Genomic DNA, 23,640 nt, shown 5'->3' with positions numbered 1-23,640 from the left:
TGAACTCCTGTATATTGAAACTATATAATAACATTTTCATATAAAGCCCCTCCCCCTTTTTTTAACCACCTTTTTTGAGGACAGTACAGCCTTTCCTTATTTTGGAGACAATGGGATCACCAAAACTAATAAAATAAAAATTGGAATCATTAAGACTTTTCAGAGGAATTATTTTTATAAAGAGTGAGGTTTAGCAGTCTATTCTTTACTCGAAAGAATATTGGGCAAGAACTATTGCCCACACGGGTTTCTTAGCTCTCAGGTGTGTAAGGGTGAAATTGTTGAACAGCTTCAAAGTTCTGAAACTATTTTTAAACTTCCGTCTTCTGGGGAGGGACAGGCAAACCCATCAACTTCAGTGGACCCAACTACTCTCCCATGAGGTGACCCTCATCACTATTAGACCCTCAAAGTGAATGATAATGATGACACTTAAAGTACCACAAAAGGGAGCTTCCTGTACTCTCAAACACGGAAATTATAACATAGCAAGCATGGAAACATTAGCACACAGACAGGATGCAAGGATTGAAGGGCTCCTCATGCTTTTCTTCCCTCTGCCTGTAACTTACATGCTTTTTCCCTTGGGAATGAAAACCCATGCCTTCAGAGCCAAGCTCCCCCACTGACGATTTAAGTCTGGTTGTTCACAAATGAAGGAAGTACTGTAACAGAGTGAAACCGAGGAAAGCCCATGACTTCCTTTTGCAAGACTTGCCAAGGTTCCTGGAACACATAATGAGGAGGAGTGGACGGTGTAAAGATCTGGGGAAAGGGCATTACAGGCAGACACACAGCAAGTGCAAAGGTCCTTAGGTGGAAACAAGCCCAGTATGTTTGTTAAACAGAAAGGAAGCTAACTTGTCTGAAGCCTAGTAATGGAAGGGGAAGAAGAGGTCAGGTGTGAAGTGGCTTGGGTAGACAAGGGATATGGTCCTGCAGCCATGGGGAAGAACATGGTCAGATATGTATTTTAAATGATGACTTTGGTTGCAACATAGAGAATGGATTTTAAAATTTCAGGCAAGCATTTAGGAGAAGTGGCCTTGGAATGGGCAGTGGCTCCACCTAGGGATTCCTGGGGCTGTATTTGTGGAAAATGTAGATTCCTTCATGAAACAGCCTGGGAATGAGACTGCAGATACAGTACTCAAGAAGCTGGGTGAACAATACCAGAAGTGTAAGTTTATGGAACTTAACCTTACTCAAAAGAAAAGGAGGCTAAAAGGTCAGATTCCTGAAATTAAGCCATCTTTAGAGAAATTCTAAAATACATGCAGAAGAAAAAAAAAGTCCACTAATTCACTGGAGACCAGATTCTTCCTGGCAGATAACCTGTATTATAAAGTGTCAGTTCCTCCTACAGATAAAGTATGTCTACAGTTGGGGGCTAATGTAATGCTTGAATAGGGTATCGGTGAAGCTCAGGCATTGTTGGAAAAGAATTTATCGACTGCCACAAAGAATCAAGATTCTCTTAAGGAAGACCTTGACTTTCTTCGAGATAAATTTACTACAACAGAAGTCATTATGGCCAGGGATTATAATTGGGATGTAAAAAGAAGAAACAAAGATGATTCTACCAAGAAGAAGGCATAATGCTAGCAATTAAAAATGTGGTTCAGTTTTCCAAACATGTTATTTTAAATTCCCCATAGTTTATCCTTAAAGGTTGACATAATTTGAATGATTTTTTAAATAGCAAGAATGAACATTAAAACTTAAATAAGTAAATTTTAAGCAGAATGCTCTTAAGAAGCCATGGAGTTATCCAGGAAGGACAGGATGAGATTAGATCCCAGTGGAGTCAATAAGTGGAGCCAAGTGGATGGAATCAAGAGATAATTAGAGGATAAAATCTGAACATGGGGCTGTGGATGGGTGAGAAAAGGGAAGGAGTAAAAGGTGACTTAGATTTTAGGTTCCAGCAGCTGGAAGTTTGGGACATTCTACTTATAATAGGCTTCCTGCCTACAGGACCTACTAGATAGTAAGAAGTGGTTGGTCACATTTCACATTATGAATTAATAAACAGTAATCAGACATTTAGGTCTCTCCTGTCATTTTCCACGACCTTGGTTCACAGAAGCCTGCTCTGCAGAGGTCTCCCAAAAGTGAGTTTTGGAGCCATCCTGTGGCCGTAGGAGGTACTGCTGGTGACCAGGTGCCCTTCCCTTGAGGGGGTAGGGGTGCCGGGGGGAGGCACTCTTTCAGGGCTGGAACTCGTATGTCCTAACATTTGGACTGGTCATAAAGAACTTAGAAAAACAAATTTTATCATGGAAAAGTTCAAACATATGTAAAAATAAAGAAAAGTGTATAATGAATCCCTTTGAAGACCATTCTGCTTTGTTAACAACATGTGGCCAACCTTGTTTCGAATATACTGTCCCTCCCAGCCCCACTAAGTTATTTTCAAGCAAAACCTAGCCATCACCAAATTGTTCAAATTGCCCGATCTCTATAGTATAGATATAGATATAGATATAGATACAGATATAGATATAGATATAGATATAGATCTATAAAACTGTTTGAATCAGGATGCAAATAAATCACAGGATCCACACAGCATTGTACTTAGTTAACGTGTCTTTTAATCTTAAATTGTTCCTCCTCCCTCTCCCCTCCTCCTTGTTTAATTTTCTTGCAACGTATATTTTGAGGTCTCTGGGCCGTTTGTGGGCTGTATTTCTGGTTGTGTCGTTTAACACATTCCTCTGTGCCCTGTGTTCCCTATAAACTGGTTGTTAGATCTAGTGAATCAGTCTCACATTTAATTTTCTGGTAAAAATACATCATGGATGGTGGCTTGTACTTCTTACTCCATTCACACCAAGAGGCCCATAATGCCTGTTTGTCTCTTTTTTTCTGGTGTTAAAGCTGAGCTGTGGGCTCAGGTGTAGTCAGACTGAGGTAATCTATAAAGTGCCCCACCAGATGGTCATTTACGGTTTAAGTGATCATCACTGCCTAGCTCTATTGTTTCACGAGGGGTTGCAAAATGGGGATATCCTAATTCTATCAGTCTTTATGCATTTATCACCTGGGATTCTTGTACCCTCATCAACCAGTTGTTTACCATGAGCTATAGGTCATACAGGAAAGTCTGGATAATTGTGTGATTTTCTTCCCCATGATTTACCAGTTTTCTGAATAATGAGTTGGTTCCTAGCATCCTCCAAAAATGATTAATGAATTGTTCTTAGTATTGTGAACTTGTGAATTTTAACATCTTTTGTGCTTCTCCTACCATTGCAGTTGCTATTCCTTTTGATGCTCAAATTGTCTCAAGTTTAGGCCCCTGGGAGCCTCTTCAAATAGCCTCCTGAGTTGTTTCTTTTCTATGTGAAATTCACACAACATAAAATTGACCATTTCAAAGTACACAATTCAGTTCAGTGGTATGTAGACACATAAGGAAACTGAGGTACAGAGAAACATATTTACTGTCTGAGGGCACAGATCCTGTAGTTGATCAAACTAGGCTTTCAAACCCAGGTTGATTTGAGAATCTCAGCTCTTAATCACCATAGTCCCTTGCCTCTTACTAGTCCTCATTATGATCTGTAATCATTTGATTCGTTACTTTGTTCATTTACTATGTCTCTCCCACTAGAACACAGCAAATGAATGCAACAAATAAATTAAGTTCCTTGAGGACAGGGGAAAAATAAAAACAAAGCCCAGGAGAACCCAAGCCCATTCTAAAGTCTGTGTAGGAGTTAGGGGGATGTAGTGAGGAGACGTGCAACAACTACTCAGCTTCAGGTAATTGTCTTGAGGGAGTCAGGGTCCAGTGTTGCTAGATTCCTGGGTATATTTTTTATTTTTGTTTTAGTTATAAAAGAGGCCAGAAATCCAGATTCTTATTCCAATTATAAATGTTAGCATCCAACTTAAAAATGAGAAGGAAAAAAAACAACCCTGATGCCAACAGCACACAGGCCTCAGGCCACCAGCTTCCATCCTCTAGCTCAGAACCCCTGTCCAATAGAATTTTCTATGATGATGGAAATATTTCATTTTGGCTCTGTCCGATATGGTAGCCAAATAGCTCCATGTGGCTACTGAACACTTGAAATGTGGCTAGCAGGACTGAAGAACTGAATTATAAAAATTAATTTAATTTGAATAGCCCCTTGTGGAATAGCCACCTTAGCAGGTAGCATATTAAACAATGCAGCTTTGGATAGAATAAATAGCGGTTTCTAAAATTTGGAAACTGGTGGGATGAATGGAGGAGATTTAAACATCAGAGTACTCTGGATGATGACATTGGATTAATCATACTTCACACCTGCTGTAGAACCTCTCTGAGCCTAGAGATCAAGTCCTTGCTCCCTGGTACTATAGTCATCGACCCAACTTCCCTTCCTAGCAAAATTTTCCACCTGACTCCATGCTTTTCAGTTACTGAAACATGTCTCCTTCCTCTACAAGTCATGCTTTTGCCCACTCTAGGGCTTTTGCTAAAGCTATCCCTGATTAATTTCACAAGTGCTTACTGAATATACACTATATTCCAGAAATTGTACTGGGTGCAAGGAATACATATTTCCTATTCTTGAGTAACGCAGTGTAGTGAGGAAAACAATCAATGAAACAAATAAAAGGTAGTATTTTAAGTTTTATCTTGGAAGAGACAAAGGAAGGGCCTTCTCCTCCAGATGGGAGTAGAAATGGGGAGGAGGGAGCTTCCCAATTGTTTCTTGAGGGGTACGTAAGGGTCAGCCATGTAGGAAGGATTGGGAAGACCATCAGGCAATACCAGGGACAGTGGCACCAAGATGAGTTTAGGCAACTGTAAATGAGTCGACATGGTTGTCACAGGGGAGATGAGAAGGTAGGGCTGAAGAATCACGCAAAGACTAGATATTAATAGCACTATAATAATTAAGTGATTACCACCAATCAGGCCCTGAGCACTTTATCTATAGTATGTAGTAAGTAAACTAATAGTTGTCTATTATAATTTTTACTCTTTTAAATATGGGAACATCGAGACATGGGGAGTTTCAATAACTAGCCCAAGTTACACAACTAGTAAGTAGCAAAGTTTGTATGTGAACCCTGGAAATTTCCAGAACCCACATGCTAAAAGGGCACTTGACTTTAGGGGCCCAACCAATAAATTAAGACTTAATCCCAAAGGCGATGGGGCACTGATTTTAAGCCATATCATGATGGAATCATGTTTGCATCATTTTAAAAAGATAATTCTCTTTGACTATTCTGGAGGCAGAGATATCAGAGAGGAGTGTGTTACAAAAATCCAGTGAGAGAGACTGGGGGTATGGCAATGGGAATGGGGAATGAGGACTGACAGGAGAATTACGGAAAGGAACTGACAGGACTTGGTAACTGGAAATGGAAAGTGAGGGAGAGGAAACAGTCAAGATGAGTCCCCAGCCTTAGCGTGGCCACTCACCGGGACTAGGAAGGAAGGATGACAGGCCAGGTGAAGGTGTCCAGCAGGCAGGGGACTTCTGAGTCCAGAGGTGGAAGTGAGATTTAGGAGCCCTCAGCACACAGGTGACGGCCGACTCCAGGACAGGTGCGTAGCCTGAGGAGAGAAGATAGAACTCTGAGGGAAAAGGACACAGAAAGAGCCTGAGGTTGGAGGGTGGGAGCTAGAGGAAGGCCGGCAGATGAAAGGCCTGACAACCAAGGGAGAAAAAGGCTCTTAAAGACGTTGCCTTGAGTCAGTTAAGGCGAGGCCTGAGAAGCCTCGCCGGGCTTTGACATGTCAGTGGTCCCTGATAACTTTCAGGAGAGCAACAGCGTAGAATGTGCAGACATTTGGCTTGAAAGGGATGGAGAGAGAGACAGCATGATCTCCATATCGGCCTGCTGAACTCTTCAAATGGGAGTCTCTGCCAGCTTATGGCATCCCTCTTTAGAAGCTCCACTCTGTCTCATCTGGGGAGCTTTAAAAAAATACTGATGTTTATAGTGATCGAAACAGAACAGTGGGTGCCTCTGGAAAGGGAGTTGAAGGGATCGATTAGGAAGAAGCATAAAGAATTTTTGGGGAAGGTGAAATGTCCTATATCTTGAAAGGGCTGTAGGTTGCATTTCTCAAAACTCATTGAAACATACACTTCAGATCTATGTATTTCATTGGATGTAGTTTACGCTGGTTTTTAAAAATCAGAATCTTTGAACCCCGGGCTATCTGGAAAGCCCCGAAGGACCATAATGTGAAGCTAGGGTGGAAATTATTAGCTTATTAGCTGGAGGAGCTAATCTCACCCCTTCAGGTGCCCCGGGCTCTCACCTGACTCCATCACTTTCGGCCTGTTATCCGTCCTTCCATCTGTTACTGCACAAGTCCGTCCCCGTCCGGCTGTGAGCTCTGGGTCCCGTAGGTAACTACCAGCTCATGGCCACATGGTCGTCGGCTGGACACCGGGGTCGAGGTTGGAGGGACCACTGAGCCAAAGGCTCTTAAAGCCGCTGCCCTGCGGGTGGCAGCTGCCCCTGCGAAACCCTCGAAGTAAGTGGGAGAGCGCATGCACCAAACCGCGGGATTTTCGAAGTTCAAGAAGGCACTAGACTCTCAGTGATCCTCAGGACCTTGGTCGCCTAGCCACCAAGTGGCCATTCAGACACATGTCCAGGCTCGCGGTTGGCCGACCTCGTGGCGCAACGGTAGCGCGTCTGACTCCAGATCAGAAGGTTGCGTGTTCAAATCACGTCGGGGTCAGCTTGTTTTCTCTACAGCTGCTTACTTTTATCTATATATTTTTCATTCTCAACACTATCCTCAGCGTTCAGGTCAGGGAACAGGCATGTCTGAGGCACTGAAAGTGAGGGTTCCTGGCGTTAGTCAAGAGTCCAACGATGGCGTGATAGCTTTTGCGGCAGATTCAGGTACAGTGAATCTGGGCCTGTAGAGGGGCTCCTGAGGAGTGGTGCACACTAGCAATCAATCGCTCAGTCCAGAGGGAGGAGGGTCATGCGCTTGCGCAGATGGAAATCTTTCTAGGTCGGTCAACCCCCTTGAGATTCTACTTTGTGATGTCTGCGCAGCATCTTCGAAACATGCTCGACGTGGGTGAGTCATAGCAGCACGAAAGATGAGGACGCAGAGAGAATATTATAGTCTTGCTTTGCGTAGACGAGGTGGCCGAGTGGTTAAGGCGATGGACTGCTAATCCATTGTGCTCTGCACGCGTGGGTTCGAATCCCATCCTCGTCGGTTGGTACTTGTGGCGCGTGTCCAGTTTTGTAACTCTAAAACAGACTTCCCACCTTTAGTATATCCTGATTCAGTTTCCGTGTCATCCCTTCATTTACTATTACCTGTGACGAGTATTTTCCAGTAGAGCCAAAAATTGGTTATGAAAAATACATACAACCCCTGGAGCTGATCTGGCCAAGGAAAGAAGGTGCGAGGCGTCTCACTGTAGGCGCCGTGGCTTAGTTGGTTAAAGCGCCTGTCTAGTAAACAGGAGATCCTGGGTTCGAATCCCAGTGGTGCCTCGGGAGCCGCATCTGCTTTTGCGAAGAGTTCCTAACTCTCAAGTATCCACCGTCCATGATTTCCCGAGGTCATTCCAGGAGTCTACCAATGACAATGAAGTGGTGTTTTCCATTTCCGGTTGAGCCCCTGGACTTTTACGATCTTGCTCCCCACATTTTCGCCTGGACTTGACCCTAAATACGGGCAGTATTGCGGATTGGTTGTTACCTCCCGAAATGATCAGTGATTAACTTTTCATATTTTTTCCAAGGCTCTCAAAGTAATCTGACCCATCTTTAAATTTTCAAGAGCTAGTTGACCATTCATCTTTATGTAGAATTACTTTTAGGATGAAGTGGCCGGTTAGCTCAGTTGGTTAGAGCGTGGTGCTAATAACGCCAAGGTCGCGGGTTCGAGCCCCGTACGGGCCACAAGAAGTGGTATTTTAAAACTTGCATCATAAGTTTCATAAAGCAACATTTCCACCCAGAATTTTCATACCTAAAAGAAAAACGTGTTAAAATTCAGCCTGAAGAGGTGGTGTCTTCGGGGAGGAAGTTTTTATAAAACTGGAGCTCTTTCTGTAATCTGTGTTCCTAAATCTGATGGTAAAGGGGATCCTGGAACTTCCTATGTGAACTGTAAACACAAGCCTGCCAGGGGTTGGAACAAAGACTGTCTCAAACTGTTCATATGGCATTGATCAGGGACGTGTGGGAACGGAGTCAGGAATGGAGCAAGCAAAATGTTTCCAGTTTTCCTCTATAGCCAAGTTGTCCAATTCTCCCACTCCCTGCCTTCCACTTCAGGATCTGAGATGGTCCCTTCCCTTTCTTTTCCGGTGCAACTTTCTTCCATTTCTGCTTTTAGTGGATCTCTGAGCCCCTACCTCTGTTTTGCACTTCCCCTCAGATCTGCTGCTTAAGAGAAGGAACCATATCCTTTCCCATGTAGCCTGGGACCTCCACCCCACTCCCAGCACCAGCCCTAACAGAACTCCATGAAAACCTACCCCGTTCCCACTGCTTTGGCTCATGAATCCCTGCAACCCCAGACAGACACAGGCTCAGCCTCAGCAGCAGCAGCACTTTAATTCCACAAAAACTCAGAAAGCCAAAACTGATTAGAACACTCCACAACAGGTGGGCTTCAAAACCAGCAATTCTCCTTGAACCCTGAGAGCAGTAAGACCCCTCCCAACTCAGCCCCTCTACCATGCAATGCATTCCTTCTAGCTCCACCCAGGTTCTGGGTTGGGGAATAGTAGGGCGCCAGAGGGCAGAAGCAGGAAGTTATCCACCTGCAGCTGTGCATCTTTATCTGCCTGGTGTATGGCCAAGGAACACTCTAGATCTGACAGCCCCTGGCACCTGACATGTGACCACTGGAGTCAGGGTGGCCACAGTGGGGGCTTAGGGCCTCCTCTGTTCTCCTTTCTCTACCACATATGGCAGTCATGTCTCCCAAGCTGAGACCTAAAGCCCTGGATTCCCAGAAATGGTGCTCTAGCTAGGGAAGAGTTGGAGAATAAGGTAGCTACAGATGGCTAACAGAAGCAGAACATCATTCCCTCCCACCAGGAGAACCTTTAGAACTTCCCCATGTACACCTGCATAAGGCCCAGCGAGTGGTCGTGGGCATGCTAAATGCTTCTGGGACAGCTTCCAACATATACACCTCCTCTCAGCAGGCAGTTCCCACCAGGGCTCCTTGAAGAGTCCTTAGGATCTTTCCCGGCCCTGGCCTGGCCAGACCTCTCCTGCCCTCCCGGTCACTTGCACAGGGCCTCCAACACTTCCAGGGTGCGTCGGATATCCCGGACTTGGCGCGCCAGCCCCTGAACTGGCTGCAGAGCCCGCTCCAGCTCCTCACAGCGCGCCAGCAGGGTGTACATGCCCTTGATGCTCATGTCCACGGCTTCGCCTAGGGAGTCCACGGCATCGCGGTAGGTCTGAATGCAGCCCACGCTCAGAGCTGTCAGCTCCTGCACCGCGCCACCTAGCCCACGAAGTAGACGGTCCACCCTGCCGCCCAGCTCCCGACTTAGCCGCTCCAAGTCCCGAAGCACGTCGGGGTCGATAGGGGGGATGGCAGGAGTGGGTGCGGGCGCTGAACACGACCGCGCAAGGGCGGGGGGCGGGGGTTGAGGGGTGCCGCTCAGACGGATCTTCAGTTGCAGGTTGTTGGCGACAAAGTGGGTGAGGTCGCCATGGCGGCTCACGGTGCCCTCGAGTTCCAGGGGGCTGGAGATGGTGGCGCGGCGCCCGCCGCCGGCGCCAGACTCAGCACCGGCTGCCAACCCGGCGCCGCCACACGCCCCGCTCAGCCCATCCAGGCTGCGGCTGTCCTGAAGGCGGGTGGAGATCGAGCGGCCAGCCCTCCCGGCCGCCGCCGCGTCCTCGTCGTCTTCCTCCTCCCGCTCAATATCCATCCCGCTGCCTCCCGAGCCCCCAAGACGGCAGACCGTCCCGGTTGAAGGCTTGTCCTCTGGCGGCTCAGGGTCCTTGCGCCGGGAGGACACGTGTGGGTCGTGCTTGGGACCCGGCGTCCCCCAGAGGCTCCCCGCCCCAGACGGCGTTCCTCCACAGCCGGGCTTGTCCTCCCAAGCTTCCAGTTCCGGCCGGGGGTCGGAGCTGCACCTCAAAGTCTTCAGGGAGTCCCTGGGGTGGCGGCTCGTGCCCGCAACGTTCGAGGCCTCTTCCTCCTCGGACACCCGGAGGCCTGAGGGAGGTTCAGAGGGCGTTCGTCCCAGGCCTCCGGTGAAGATCGTAGCTTGTTGTTTCCCCGGAGGCAGTAGGTCCGCCTCGGGCGCAGGCCGCCCCCGGGACGACTCCATACTGCAGTTGGGGGTAAGAACCGAGGAATTGGTTCGCTCGGGGGAGGCGTTGGCTGCGCCTTTAAGGGGCGTTGGTAGAGGCGCGCCGATTCGCAGCGGACTGACAATAGTAAGGACAGGAAGAGCACTTTGATTGGTCGAAGAGACAAGGAAGTCCCGGAAGAAAAGCTGTGACTGAACAGCAGAACACGCGTGAGAGCTAGCAGGGTGGAAAGAAGGAGGTGTCAGCTGCGCTTGTCGCCCCGCCCTTTCAAGATGTCGTGGGTGCGGATCTTAAAGATGAAGGTCCTGAAATACTGGAGTCCTCGCTGGAAGGGTTCAGACTCCGCCCACAATTGTTGCTTAGCAAATACACTAAACGGGGCCCACTTATGGGGTTCCTAGAGAGGTTCTCGGGATGGAAGTAGGTCCATACCCTGCATGGACCATCAGGATTGAACTACGCCTAGTTAGTTGATCAGGACGGAAGAAGCCGCAATTAGCAGAGTAGGCACGGTTCGTTCCACAGTCCTTGGCTAACAGACCTAGCAGCTGGACTGCAGTGAGCGACTCACTGTAGACAGCGAAGCGGACTGAAGGGCTTTCCTGTGCTTCTCCCACTCTGTTCTCTGCCTCCTGCCCCCTCCATGTTTGAAAGTCTCTTTGCTTAAAGGATGGCTCGTGATTTTCCCACAAGGTAAAATATTCAATAAATGAGTGACTCTACATGAAGATCAGGGTCCTGGGGACATTCTGATGTCATCTATTCCTTCTCTCTACCTCACTGGTCCTACTGGAGCCATACTGGCCTCCTCACTCTTCTTGACAGGACAGACATACTTCCTCTTCAGGGATTTACACTTGCTCTAGCTTTTTTTTTAGGTTGAGTCGGCTAAGAACATTTTCTACTTAGATATTCCTCCTTCCCTTCTCTACTTCAGATCTTTATTCAGGTATTACCTTTTCAATGAGACCTGCCCTGACAACCTGTTTACAATTGCAGTTACTTTCCCCAGCAATTCCCCACAGCACTTACTGCCATCTGACATACCATATACTTGCTTACTTGCTCGTGTAAGTTCCATGACGATAAGGCTTTTTGTCTGTTTTCTTCTCATCTGCATCCTCAGTGCTTAGAACAGTATATGCCTAGCATATAGTAGATGCTTAGTATGTATTTATTAAGTAAATAGCCCCAAACCATTAATTTCCCCTCCTTGACTTGAATACATTCAGGATGTGTTTCTGTCAATTTCACCCAGACTTCTGACTAAAACACCATGAGGCCAGTGGTCTACTCTAAGCTTCTCTCCATCTTTTGGGACTGAAGAGATGCTCTTTGTTCAGCAAGTAACAAAACACAAGTTGAACCAACAAAAAAACAAGGGAATTGATTGTGTCATGCAATAATGGTCTCAAGACAGAGTGTGCAACAGAGAAGCCTGGATCCAGTGCCCTAAGACTGTCGGGAAGGACCTGGCTTCTGTCTGTAGGGGCAGGTTTATCACAAGCGGGTTTCCTCATGGTGGCAGAATGGCTATGTCATTTGTCACTCATTGGGGGTTGGATTAGTCTGCTTGGGCTGCTATAACAAAATACCATAAAATGGGAGTCTTAAAGATCAGACATTTATTTCTCACAGTTCTGAAGCCTGGCAAGTCCAAGGTGCCAGCCGATTTGGTTTCTGGTGAAGGCCCTTTTCTGGGCTTGCAGATGGCCATCTTCTCCGTGCATTCTCACATGGTGAAGAGAGCTAGCTCTCCACCTTTTCTTGTAAAGGCACTAATCCTATCATGAAGACCCTACCCTCATGAACTCATCTAAACCTAATTACCTCCAGAGGCCCCATCTCCAAATACCATCACATTGGGGATTAGGACTTCAACATCTGGATTTTGGAAGGACAAAAACATTCTGTCCATAGCAGGGGTTATTTGTCACTCTTTTTCAGCCACTTGGGATCTGAATCCCAATGTTTGAGGACTCTCCATCCTCATCAGACAGAGCCCAACTCCCACTGCAAAAGCTGAGAAAGCAGTCAGTCCCTTTCCCAGCTTCCTTAGTACATGAATCAGGCTCTGCCATGGTCTACTGGACCACCTCTGCAGTGGAATATTTTCCTGGCTGTGTAGACTGGACCTTCTAGAGATTCCTGACACTTAATTCTGTGCATTACCTAGGATACTTATTATAAGGATAATAAGGTCTTTTCTGCTTAAATGAACCCAAATTGTTTTCTGTTGCACACAACCAGGAACCCTGGCTGATACACTCCTGCACCTGCTAGAAGGGGAGAAAGGAATAGATTCCATTAACACATCACAGAAAAACAAGATACATCTTTCCCAAAAGCCCCAGTTTATCTCTCTTTATATCTCATTGGCCTAAACTGGTTCATATTCCCAAGTTATTCACATGGGTCAGGGTAATAACATGTCTGATTGACTTAGGACTAGGAATCCAGAAGCAATCATTCCATTAAGGTGATAAAATTAGTGTATTAGTTTAAAACAACTACGCTCCTCCTGGAGCTAGAGGTGAGCCAGTTCCCTCCAAACTCAAGAAGCTGCGATCTGATGCAGGAGAAAAGGGCTGTGGGAGAGAGAACACGTTGTCCCCTACATTAGCAGTTAGCAAATTACACAGCCATAGGCCAAATCTGGCTCATCACCCATTTTCTGTATGTCCTGCGAGCTAAGAACAGCTTTTACATTTTTAAACGGCTGATAATCTAAAGAATATGAAGATTCATATAATTAAATGAAATCCAAATTTCAATGTTCATAAAGTTTTTTTTTTTAAATACAGCCACATTCACTCACTTATGTACTGTCTGCGGTTGCTCTCACCCTACAATGGCAGAGTTAAGTAGTTCCAACAAAGGCCATATGGCCTGCAAAACCTTAATTATTTACCTCCCTGACTTTTATGGATAACGTTTACCACTTCTTGCACTATAGGTCTCCCCTTCAGGCTGCTGGGAAGTGGTAGCTCACTCTATTTGCCTATCAGTGTCAGCGACTGTTGGTCACATTTGGTGGTCTGACATCACTCATAGTTTCACACATGTGCACACTCTATTCATGAGGCTTTGGGATACTCTTCAATATTTTATAAAAACATTTTGATCAAAGAGGACTGTATTACACAGAGCAGGGAGCTAGAGAAAGCTGAGTTTTACTGTAATCAGAGACAAATGCCTTGTTAAAAACAAGAAAACCACATTTTCCTGTTACCCCATGAATATGCATATTTTTGGTTGCAAACTATGCAATTTCTATATATGTGAATTAGTACATGAAGAAAATGGTGATATCTCAAATCAATTTATGTAAACATTATAAGACCCCAGCTATTTGTATCACAACACAAACATAAAAACAATTTCATTCCTTACATCAAAAAAAAAAGAATCCATTTTGATCACAATTTTAATGAAAAATCAGAAAATATATTGAAAGAAAACAGAGATGTAGTTTTAAAATAAGCTTAGGATGATGAAGGTTTTTTAAAGACTGAAAATTAGATACCATAAAAGAAATAGATAGACCTGATGACATAAAACTGGAAAACCTCAGCATAGAAGAGCCATTCTAAGCTATGTTAAAAGACAAATTGCAGAAAGGAAAAAAATATTGGCAAAGTATATGACTAATTGTTAATATTCCTTGACCTTCTAAGTAAATTAGAAAAGGACACAATAGAAAAATGGCCAAGGATTACAGGGTTAGTTCATTTAGCAGCTCAAGAAAATCATTGAGTACCCAGACTCTCCATCTTTATGCAGGTTTGTTTTCACTTCAGCTTTCTTCATGGGCACAAAATGGCTGCCACACATCCAGTCATCTCAGGAAGACTTGAACTAGTTTCACTGTGTTCAGTGGGTTGGTCAAATCAAATCATGATACTCAGTTTTGTTTTAAGGCTCATCACTAGGAAACAGTCTGTAGAACTAGTAAAGCTCTTCCAACTATCAGTTCACTGACGTGATCAGCTGAAGTATGCAAAGCATAAAACTCTTATTAAAATAGAATCATTCCACAGTCAAGACCAGAGAGTGTTTGTAACACTGCAAAGCTCAGCAGGTATAGGGGCCTGGGAGAATGTGGCTTTCTCAAGGGCTATCCCACCATCTTTCCTTTCAACTTCTTCCAAATTTAGAAAGCTACTTGCTTGAAGTACACTTGCTTGTATGGGAATTTGTCTTCTTGTTAGGAATTCCATTTTCTACTCCTTTGGAAAACCTAGTCAAACCCTTTAGTTCCTCTCTTGCTGTTTTTAGCCATTCTAATAAGTGTGTGGTAAGGAATGTATTCCCACTTTTATGTTTTTTCCTTTTCTTTTCTTGTAGACTACTTTAAATCCCTCCTGGAATGAGACTATATTTTTATTTATTTTCATTTATTCATTTTTTACCTTTTGACCCGCTTCACACATTTCTCCCATACCCCACCCCTCACTTCTGGCAACCACCTATCTGTTCTCTATGAACTTGTTTTTGTTTTTTAAGATTCCACATATAAGATCAAGTGGTACTGGTGTTTCTCTGTCCGACTTATTTCACTTAGTATAATGCCCTCCAGGTCCATCCATGTTGTCACAAATGGCAAGATTTCCTTCTTTTTATGGCCAAGTAATATTCCATTGTATATGTGTATCACATCTTCCTTATCCATTCTTCCATCAACAGGCACTTAGGTTATTTCCATATCTTGGCTATTGCAAATAATGCTGCAGTGAATTGGGGATGAAGATATCGTATCATGTTCATGTTTTCATTTCCTTTGGAAAGCCAGAAGCGGAATTGCTGGATCATATGGTAGTTCTATTTTTAACTTTTTGAGGAACTTTCATACTGTTTTCCATAGTGGGTGTACCAATGTACAGCCCCACCAATAGCACACAAAGGTTCCCTTTTCTCCACATCCTCACCAACACTTGTCTTTTCTGGTCATTTGATGATAGCCTTTGATATCAGTGTAATTGGAAAAGTGGAACTTCACCTACTCATATAAGCTAATAAACTAATTTAATTTATGTAAATTAAAAAAAGTTTCTGAGAGATAATGCAAGGGTGAAATCTAGTCCCTGTGGAAGTGGAGCCTGGGGCCTAAGGAAGATCAGGACTTTCAATCACAGGGCATTTGTGTGAGGCTTGGCAGTGAGAGCTAAAAAGAACTGAGGGCAGAACACAAGCAGGGGAATGCCCATGTGTTTGGAATTTTAAAAACACCTTTGAAATACTTCTGGATCAGAGAGAAATCATAATGGTAATTAAAGAATATTGAGACCTGAATAATAAAATATACTCCCTATCAGGCCTGTGGGACACAATAAAGTGACACTTTCATAGATGTTGATAGCTTTAAGTGCTCAGACTGGCAGAGAATTTGGAGATAATTAGTGATTTGTGCTAGGGGACTGAGTAAATGACACAAGACTACTGGCTTCAAGGACAAAGCTGTACAAGAAAATAACAGAGTGCCACCTGACTGAGCGTGGCTAGCATCTCATGGTCATGATATAAACACTGGACATTGATCTTCTAGATTTGCAAGATCCATGAACACAGTATTTTATTCACTACATTACTGTAGCCTCTAGAACAGTATCCTGAATATCAAAGACACTCAATGACTTTTGTCAAATGAAAAAATTATGATAGAATAACTACATCAGGAGGTTATAGGAATAGAAAATGTACATGTGTGTGGTGACAGGGTGAGAGTGAAATCGTTACATTTTATAGCAGGAAAATAATAGGCAACACCTAAAACCGCAGACCTGTGAAGTAGCAATAGAAGAATATGATTTGGAAATAAATGGTAATTAACTAAAAACAAAACAAAACGGCAAAAAGATTTGAAACTGGATGTTTCTGGGGAGACAGAAATGAGCAAACTGCTTTGAAAGAAAAAGCCATGTAACAACATTATTTGAATCTCTGGGCATGTGTAGTGGATTGCCTGGTGGCCCCCAAAAAGGTATGTCTATGTCCTAACCTCTGGAGCCTGTGAATGTGACATTTTCTTGAAGTGTCTTCACAGATGTAATTAAGGATCTTGAGATCATCCTGGATTATATGGGTGGGCCTTAATCAAATGACTTGTGTTCTTGTAAAATACAGAGCAGAAACAGAAAAAAGGGGAAAGCTATCTGAAGACAGAAGCAGAAATTGAAGTTAGGCAGCCGCAAGCCAAGGAATGCATAGAGCCGCCTGCAGCCGGAAAAGCAAGGAAGGACTTTTCCGTAGAGCCTTGAAGGGAATATGGCCCTGAGGACTCCTTGATTTTAGACCTTCAGAACTGTCAGAATAAACTTCTATTGTTTTAAACCACCAAGTTTGTGGTAGTTTGTTACAGCAAGCTCTAGGAATCAAATGCAGCATGAATAACTGAAATAAAAGTAATAAAATTTATTGATGTACTTCACATCTGATTAAAAGAACAAATAAATGATACAGAAAACACATTTGATAACACCTATTCATGATACAAAACCTTAGCAAGGCAGGAATAGGCCTTCCTTAACCTGATAAAGGACTTTTTGTTTAACTATACACAGCAAAAGGAAAAACGAATTCGTGTTCCAATTCTGTGATATATATATACACATATCAGTCTGTGTGCTATGGAAAGGCATCGTTATACCTAGAATGTGCACTTTGAGTTTGAAATCGGGCTCTCCCACGTACTAATTGTGTGACTTTTAGCAGATAATGTCACCCCTCTGAGTCTGTTTACTTATCTGTAAATGGGGTAAACCTACAGGAAGCATCATATTTAATAGTGAAATCTTAAGTCAGGTACAAGACACCATCAGTACTGCTTCTGTTCACTCCCATACTATCTCCTGATCAGAGCAGTAAAACAAACAAAAAAGACAACTTCTAGGGTACAGCCATGATCAGTTGCTCCAAGGTAGGCAGGGACTGAACTAGGAGAGGGAATGACTAGAGATCAGACAATTGAGAGCGAGAAGCAGAAGGTGGGCAGAGATGGTTGGGTCCTCAGCAGAGTGGAGCAGAGGTCCCCACCACCCCCAGGCCCTGAGTCAGAGCAGGGGAAGGAAGAGTTTGGGGGTGGCTGGATGCTGACCGGGGGCTAGCAGAAGCAGTGAGGTAGTGCCCATCCAGTACTCAGCATGAACAATCCCCAGCCTTCTCCCACGGATGACAGCTTCCTCCATAGCAAAGTCTCTGCCTGTAAATATCTACACTCATCAGTATAAAAAGCTTCAGCTTTTATTAAATAAAAAGGAGGTAGAAGACAGATAAGAGAACAGGCCAGGGACCCCACCTTCCAACTACACATACACAGACGCAACTGAATAAATGACAGGGAGAATTCAGGGGACAGACTGAAGGGCAGAGGGAGGCAGCACCCTCCGAGAGTGGGCCTGGACCCAAGGGTGGGCTGAGACCTGGGCCAGGGGCAGGCGTTCTGAGGGGTTATGTTTGAGCAGCCTGGAGATGAGGTCCTGGGCTCCTGTAGGCACAGAGGAAGGGAACTTCAGGTCCACCTGCAGATCAGAGAAAGGACCCGTTAGCTGCTGCTGCTTTGACTGCCTGAATCTGGAGAATTGTGGAGGGCCCTGCAACTCCCAGGCCCTGGCTTCTGCACCCAGCCCAGCATAAAGCCCTGGCCCTCCCACCTTGACAATGCGCCGATATGTCTCATTGTGTGAAGCACTCTCGAAGGGTGGGTTTCCCACCAGCAGCTCGTAGCAGAGCACCCCGATGCACCACAGATCCACTTTCTCATTGTGTGTGTGCCCCTCAATCATCTCTGGGGGAAGGTAGTCCAGGGTGCCACACATCGTCTTCCTCCTAGGTGGGGTGGCAGGAGTGGGCAGAGATCCCAGATGCAGACCCTCTCTCTTTTCCCTGCTGCCTGACAGAGAGCCCTGAGGCCCCAGGATGCAACAGTGACAGGCCCTTTGGGGGATCGGTAGGGTGAAGATATAAACCAAAGTCCCAGAGAGGGGTTTACACATCGCCCCAGTATTTCGACACAGAGGCTTGTATCTTAAAATAATCAGATACAAGGCCAATGTTCATCTTAGAATTAAAAAAAAAATGGGGGACAATTCAAATGTCCATCAAGCATGACATCTCTACTATGCAACACTATGAGGTCACTACAGATGATGTGGGAGTTTTCTCAGTGACATGGCAAGAGGGTCCCAATATACTGAGTAGGAGATCTGAGTGACAAAACTGTGAGTCTTCTACTTTTGTATAGATACTGCCATGTCTGTATTTACAAGAGGACAAACCCAAATGTCTCTGGCTAACAAGATCTGGAGTGGTACTACTTTAAAGGCTCCAGCCTCACACCCAGGGCTGGCCTCCTGATCCACCATACCTCAGGGAGGGGGCGTGCACAGACCAGCCAAAGTCGGCAATCTTCAGCTCTCCCTGGAGCCCCAGGAGCAGATTCTCTGGCTTTATGTCTCTGTGAATCACCTTCTTCCCATGGCAGTAAATCAGAGCATCTGCCAACTCCTCCATGATCTGGGAGGGCCAATGACGGGCAGTCAGACAAGAAACTGCAGCACTGCATCCCCAGCCTCAGGCCCCCTGCCAGTGCCCCTGGTGCCCACCCAGCCTGACCGTGGCTGTTCGCTGTTCATCAAAAGTGCTGCTCTTCTGCAGCTCCTTGTAGAGCTCCCCTCGGGGGGCATACTCCAGAATCAGGTAGATCCTCCGCCGGTCATAGAAATAGTTGTAGAGACGCAAGATGTTGGGATGCCTAGAGAAGAGACAGAGGACTTAGGTTGCATCCTAGCCTAAGGAAATAGGAAAGATGACAGGTCCTATATGGGGCAAACTGGGGACAGACAGGGCCAGGCCTGGCTGTGGTAAGGGGGATCTGGAGGCAGGTCTCTGGATACAAGGCTGTGGCCACGTTGGGAGAGCTCAGCAGGGCTACAGAGAAGAGTCTGGGTGGGGTGGGGTTGAAAGGGGAGCTAGTGGGAGGGAGTGGAGGGGCTCCAGCTCAGAAGCTGGTGACTCGTACTGCAGATGGGCCTGGATTTCAATCTCCCTGCGCAGCTGGTGCTCCACACCTTCCTTCTCTATCTGAGATTTGAAGAGGACCTTGAGTGCCACGATGAAATGGGTTTTCTTCTCCCGAGCCAAGTACACATTTCCAAACTTGCCTTTGCCCAAAGGACGCCCAATCTCAAAGTCGTCAAGTGTGAAGAACCGCCTGATTGGAAAGGGTTCAGGGGAAGGCAGCTGAGGACCAGCTGATCTATCTGAGGTGTTTGCTCTTGACTCTTTCCTGTACCCTCACTCATCCTACCCTCAGCCCTGCTTCTCTTTCCAGGGAGTTGAGGATGGGTCAGGCTTTCTTGCCTACATCCCTACTCCTTGTAACTTCTACCTCCCTCATTTCCCACAGGTTCACTCACCCACCTCATCTCTTGCCACCCCACGGCTTAGGTACTTACATTAACAAGTTGGTTGTCCCACTATTGTTCTCCACCAGCTTCTGGCCTGGGGTAGCTAAGGACAGAGCAGGTAGGTTGCAACCTCCAGTGATATTTTCAGCCGTGTACCTCCCCAGACTCTAGTCCCCTCAGGTCAACCCTCTCCCATTTGTCCCAGTTACCTGTGGGCTGGGCATTGGAACGGCTCATGAGGACAAGTGCAGATGGCGTGGCAAGTTCCTTCTGGAGGACTCTCTGGGGCAGGGTGTTTAGGCCAGAGTGAGCCTGATAAGGAGCAGCAGACAGCTCTGAGGGTGCCTTTGTCCCAGTGACCGAGTTGGAATGTGCTGCAAGCAGCATTTCAGTACTCACTGTAGAGCCGCCCACTCCCAGTTCAAAGAGGAACCCTGAGACCACAGTTTTGCTACTCAGCCCTAAGATTCTGCTCATTGCCCCATACTAAAAGGAACCTGTCAGCCTAAGATAAGTAGCAAAGGACTTACCATAACACCTAACATTTCACCAATTTGGCTCTGGCCCACACATTCTCAGGCATGAAGGTATCCAGCCTCTACAGTCCTGTCCATAATACCACACTCATTCACCCATAAGGGAATTTAATACATAAAGGTGGCATTTCCAATCAGAGGCAAGACTCTTCAATGAATGGTGTTCAAACAACTGGTGAATAAATCTGTTTAGAACCATACCTCACATCAGTCATTAAAATAAACTCCAAATTATTAATTTAGAATTGTCATGAATCTTTAGACTTACAAATTTATCTACATCCTTCCAGAGTCTATTTCTATTTCTTGCCTGGCCAAATTTTTAGGACAAGTGCTGGGAATCATTGTCTTAAGGCCAAGCCCTGCCAGTTCAGTCCCAGATATCATTTGTATGTGACAGACAGGCTCAGCTCTGCTGAGGTCCTCACAAGTATTCAAGTTGGCAATACTTGGAAGGATGTGGGTGCAAATGGCCAGACCGGATTCTGCCAGCAAACGCTGGGGGCCCATACGTTGGGGCAAAACAGGAAGTTATCGCCCTCTGCAGGATCTCAAATCTCCAAGCAGGAACTCGCCATGCAGCTCCGGGGGAGGGGAAGCGGGAAAACCCTTACCGTCTGCCGGCCGTAGGGCCATGGATAGGCATTCTCCTTCTGGGTCATCCTAGAGAGAAAGGGGGAGAGCTGGGCACAGAAGGAAAATAGAGCGGTAAGAAGCAAAAAAAAGGAGCTAGAGAGGGAGGGGTTGGACAGTAGCCGGAAGTGCTTGCCTTGGGTGATGGTGAAAAGGAGCTGGTCAAGTCGCTGAGCCCATCAGGGTGCACCCGGGCGCTCGCCTTGCTGCCCCCGCCCTGCTACCAGCCCCACCTCTTTCCAGGACCCTCTATTTTTTGAATGTCCGGCAGCCCGGCAGGGTGCAAGTTGGCCCGCACAACGGACCCCCTACTGCTTGATCACCTGCCCTCTCCCGGCGCTAGGCCCACGAAAAGGCAGCTCACCTGGAGCCCGTGGCACAGGGACCTTCCTGGCCGCCGGCAAACGACTGAACTCGCCTAGCCACGCCCCCGCCGGGGCCCTTTCAAATCTCCCGCCCTGACCCCATTGGCTGATCGCGTCGCCCATGTCCACTTCTCATTGGCTAGGTTCCCATGACGTGATCGTGGGAGCCCAATGGAAGATGCGAAATGCTAGCCCCAGCAACGCTGGGGTTCTGCCTTGGGAAAGTTTTCCTTCTCCCCGCAAACATTCTCTTATCTTTTTTCTTTAAAATGTAAATCTTTGGAATATCTGGAATTTATCCTTGTGTATGTATGAACTAGGGTCTAACTTTGTTTTCTTTCTGATGGAGAGTCAGTTACACCAGCATCATTTGTTAAACTAACCCTTTCTCGGCAGAATTTAAATGCAAATCGTACCCAAACCAATCTACAGATTTAATGTAATGTTCATCCAAATTCCAATGGCATTTTTCATAGAAATAGAACAAATTTGTATGGAGCCACAAAAGACCACAAACAGCCAAAGCAATCTTTTTTTTCTATCCAAAGCAATCTTGAGAAAGAACAAAGCTAGAGCATCAAGTGCCTTGATTTTAAACTGTATGACAGAGCTACAGTAATCAAACAGTATGATGTTGGAATAAAAACAGATACATAGATCAATGGGACAGAATAGAAAGACCAGATATAAACCCACACAGATAGGTCGATTAATGTACCACAAAGAAGCCAAGAACATATAATGCGGAAAGGACAGTGTCTCAGTAAAAAATGTGTAGGAAAGTTAGACAGCTGCATGTAAAAGAATGAAACTGGACAGCCATTTTAAACCATACACAAAACGTAACTCAAAATTGATCGAAGATTTGGATATGATACATGAAACCATATAACTCCCTGAAGAAACATAGGCAGTAAGCTCGACATAGGTTTCTGACAACAACAATTTTTTGACAACAAAAGCAGAAATGAACCAGTGGGACTACATCAAACTGAAAAAAATTCTGCACAGCAAAGGAAACAACCAACAATGTGAAAAGACAACCTACTGAATGGGAGGAAATATTTGCAAATCACATATCTGCTAAGGGGTTAATATCCAAAATATGTAAAGAACTCATATAACTCAATAGCAAAACAACAAACAACCTGATTTAAAAATGGGCATATCTGTTAGACGTTTTTCCAAACAGGATATACAGATGGCCAAAAGGTACATGAGAAGATGCTTAACGTCATTAATCATAAGGGAAATGCAAATCAAAACCACAATGAGATATCACCTCACACCTGTTATCAAAAAGACAAGAAATAACAAGTGTTGGTGACGATGTGGAGAAAAGGGAACCCTTGTGCACTGTTGGTGGGAATGTAAATTGATACAGCCATTATGGAAAACAGTATGGAAGTTCCTCAAAAAGTTAAAAAAATAGAACTGTCCAGCAATTCCACCTACAGGTATGTATCTGAAGAAAATGAAAACACTAAAAAGGACATATGCACCTCACATTTATTGTAACGTTACCTACAATAGCCAAGAAATGGAGATAACCTAAGTGTCAATCCATGGACAAATGGATAAAGAAGATATGGGATATCTATCTATCATCTATCTATCTATCTATCTATCTATCTATCTATCTATCTATCTATCTATCTATCTATCTCTCTCTCTCTCTCTCACACACACACACACACACACACACACACACACACACACACACACAATGGATTACTACCCAGCCATAAAGAAGGAAGTTTTGCCTTTTGCGACACATGCATGGACCTAGAAGGCATTACGCTGTTAACTTTAAAAATATGTTGACAGTTATTTTACCAGGAAAAATGAGTTATTCAGGAACAACAGAGAATTGCAATTCGAGACAAGCAAGCAAGCTATGGGGGATCCACATGCATGTTGGAAAGGAGAGGAAAACCCTGTTTTATAGAGGAAAAGGGCCAAGTTTGGAGGGGAGTTCTAAGCAAAAAAGTCCATTGGCATAAACTTGGAGTCCCATGGGTAATGATTTCCCATTGGCCGGGCTGTTTGCCAGGGGAGACAGAAACTCTTACTTCCACCTGCGGGGTAGCAATCCAACTTGTGTGGTGACCCTTTCTTCTCCTGAGGTCTGTAATTAAGCAGTGGTGGCAGAGAGCTCCTCTTACCATGTTAGAGATGTTTCTTTTTATTAATTTTCTCAATGGTAAGCAAAGTGTTTGACAGAGAAAGACAAAATCTGTATGATCTCAATTATACGTGAAATCTAAAAACAAAAACCAAGCTTATGGATGCAGTGGTGGTGGTGGTGGTGTGTGTGTGATAGAAATGAGTGAAGGGGTCAAAAGATAAAGGAAAGAAAAGAAAAAGTCATGCAACAATTGCCAACCGATACAGATGTAAACTGATTGTAGACAT

At 45.2% G+C, this 23,640-nt stretch overlaps 2 protein-coding genes, 4 non-coding genes and 1 pseudogene across 15 annotated transcripts; 5 read left to right on the top strand and 2 right to left on the bottom strand.

Annotated features, from left to right (window-relative positions):
• Positions 1–1,098: 1,098 nt before the first annotated feature.
• Positions 1,099–1,599, top strand: LOC108409691 (prefoldin subunit 3 pseudogene; annotated as a pseudogene).
• Positions 1,600–6,637: 5,038 nt separating this feature from the next.
• TRNAW-CCA (transfer RNA tryptophan (anticodon CCA)) lies at positions 6,638–6,709 on the top strand. Its single transcript has one exon. It is a non-coding gene; the product is annotated as a tRNA-Trp (tRNA).
• Positions 6,710–7,122: 413 nt separating this feature from the next.
• On the top strand, positions 7,123–7,204 carry TRNAS-GCU (transfer RNA serine (anticodon GCU)). The gene has a single exon. It is a non-coding gene; the product is annotated as a tRNA-Ser (tRNA).
• A 210-nt stretch (positions 7,205–7,414) lies between these two features.
• Positions 7,415–7,488, top strand: TRNAT-AGU (transfer RNA threonine (anticodon AGU)). Its single transcript has one exon. It is a non-coding gene; the product is annotated as a tRNA-Thr (tRNA).
• A 337-nt stretch (positions 7,489–7,825) lies between these two features.
• Positions 7,826–7,899, top strand: TRNAI-AAU (transfer RNA isoleucine (anticodon AAU)). Its single transcript has one exon. It is a non-coding gene; the product is annotated as a tRNA-Ile (tRNA).
• Positions 7,900–7,911: 12 nt separating this feature from the next.
• Positions 7,912–10,532, bottom strand: BORCS6 (BLOC-1 related complex subunit 6). The gene has a single exon (XM_017680396.3). It carries the CDS (start codon positions 10,302–10,304, stop codon positions 9,240–9,242), a length of 1,065 nt encoding a protein of 354 aa, XP_017535885.2. The 5' UTR covers positions 10,305–10,532; the 3' UTR covers positions 7,912–9,239.
• A 6,151-nt stretch (positions 10,533–16,683) lies between these two features.
• AURKB (aurora kinase B) lies at positions 16,684–21,283 on the bottom strand. Of its 10 annotated transcripts, none has more exons than XM_017680378.2 (9): positions 21,225–21,283; positions 20,842–20,890; positions 19,901–20,003; positions 19,740–19,794; positions 19,304–19,495; positions 18,898–19,036; positions 18,650–18,798; positions 17,937–18,111; positions 16,684–17,804 (listed from the first exon to the last, which is right to left on the bottom strand). In XM_017680378.2, the coding sequence occupies exons 2-9, from the start codon at positions 20,887–20,889 to the stop codon at positions 17,631–17,633; spliced, it is 1,035 nt and encodes a 344-aa protein (XP_017535867.1). In that variant the 5' UTR covers position 20,890; positions 21,225–21,283; the 3' UTR covers positions 16,684–17,630. The 10 variants fall into 10 exon arrangements, with proteins under 10 accessions (XP_017535867.1, XP_017535868.1, XP_017535864.1 ...); XM_017680379.3 differs by having other exon boundaries at positions 20,842–20,910; positions 21,225–21,271; XM_017680375.3 differs by having other exon boundaries at positions 19,901–20,065; positions 21,225–21,271.
• Positions 21,284–23,640: the final 2,357 nt, after the last annotated feature.

This window comes from Manis javanica, chromosome 4, assembly GCF_040802235.1.
Source record: "Manis javanica isolate MJ-LG chromosome 4, MJ_LKY, whole genome shotgun sequence".
Lineage (NCBI taxonomy): Eukaryota > Metazoa > Chordata > Mammalia > Pholidota > Manidae > Manis > Manis javanica.
The sequence above is the reverse complement of the archived record's forward strand: the minus strand, read 5'-3'. Positions and strand labels throughout refer to the sequence as shown.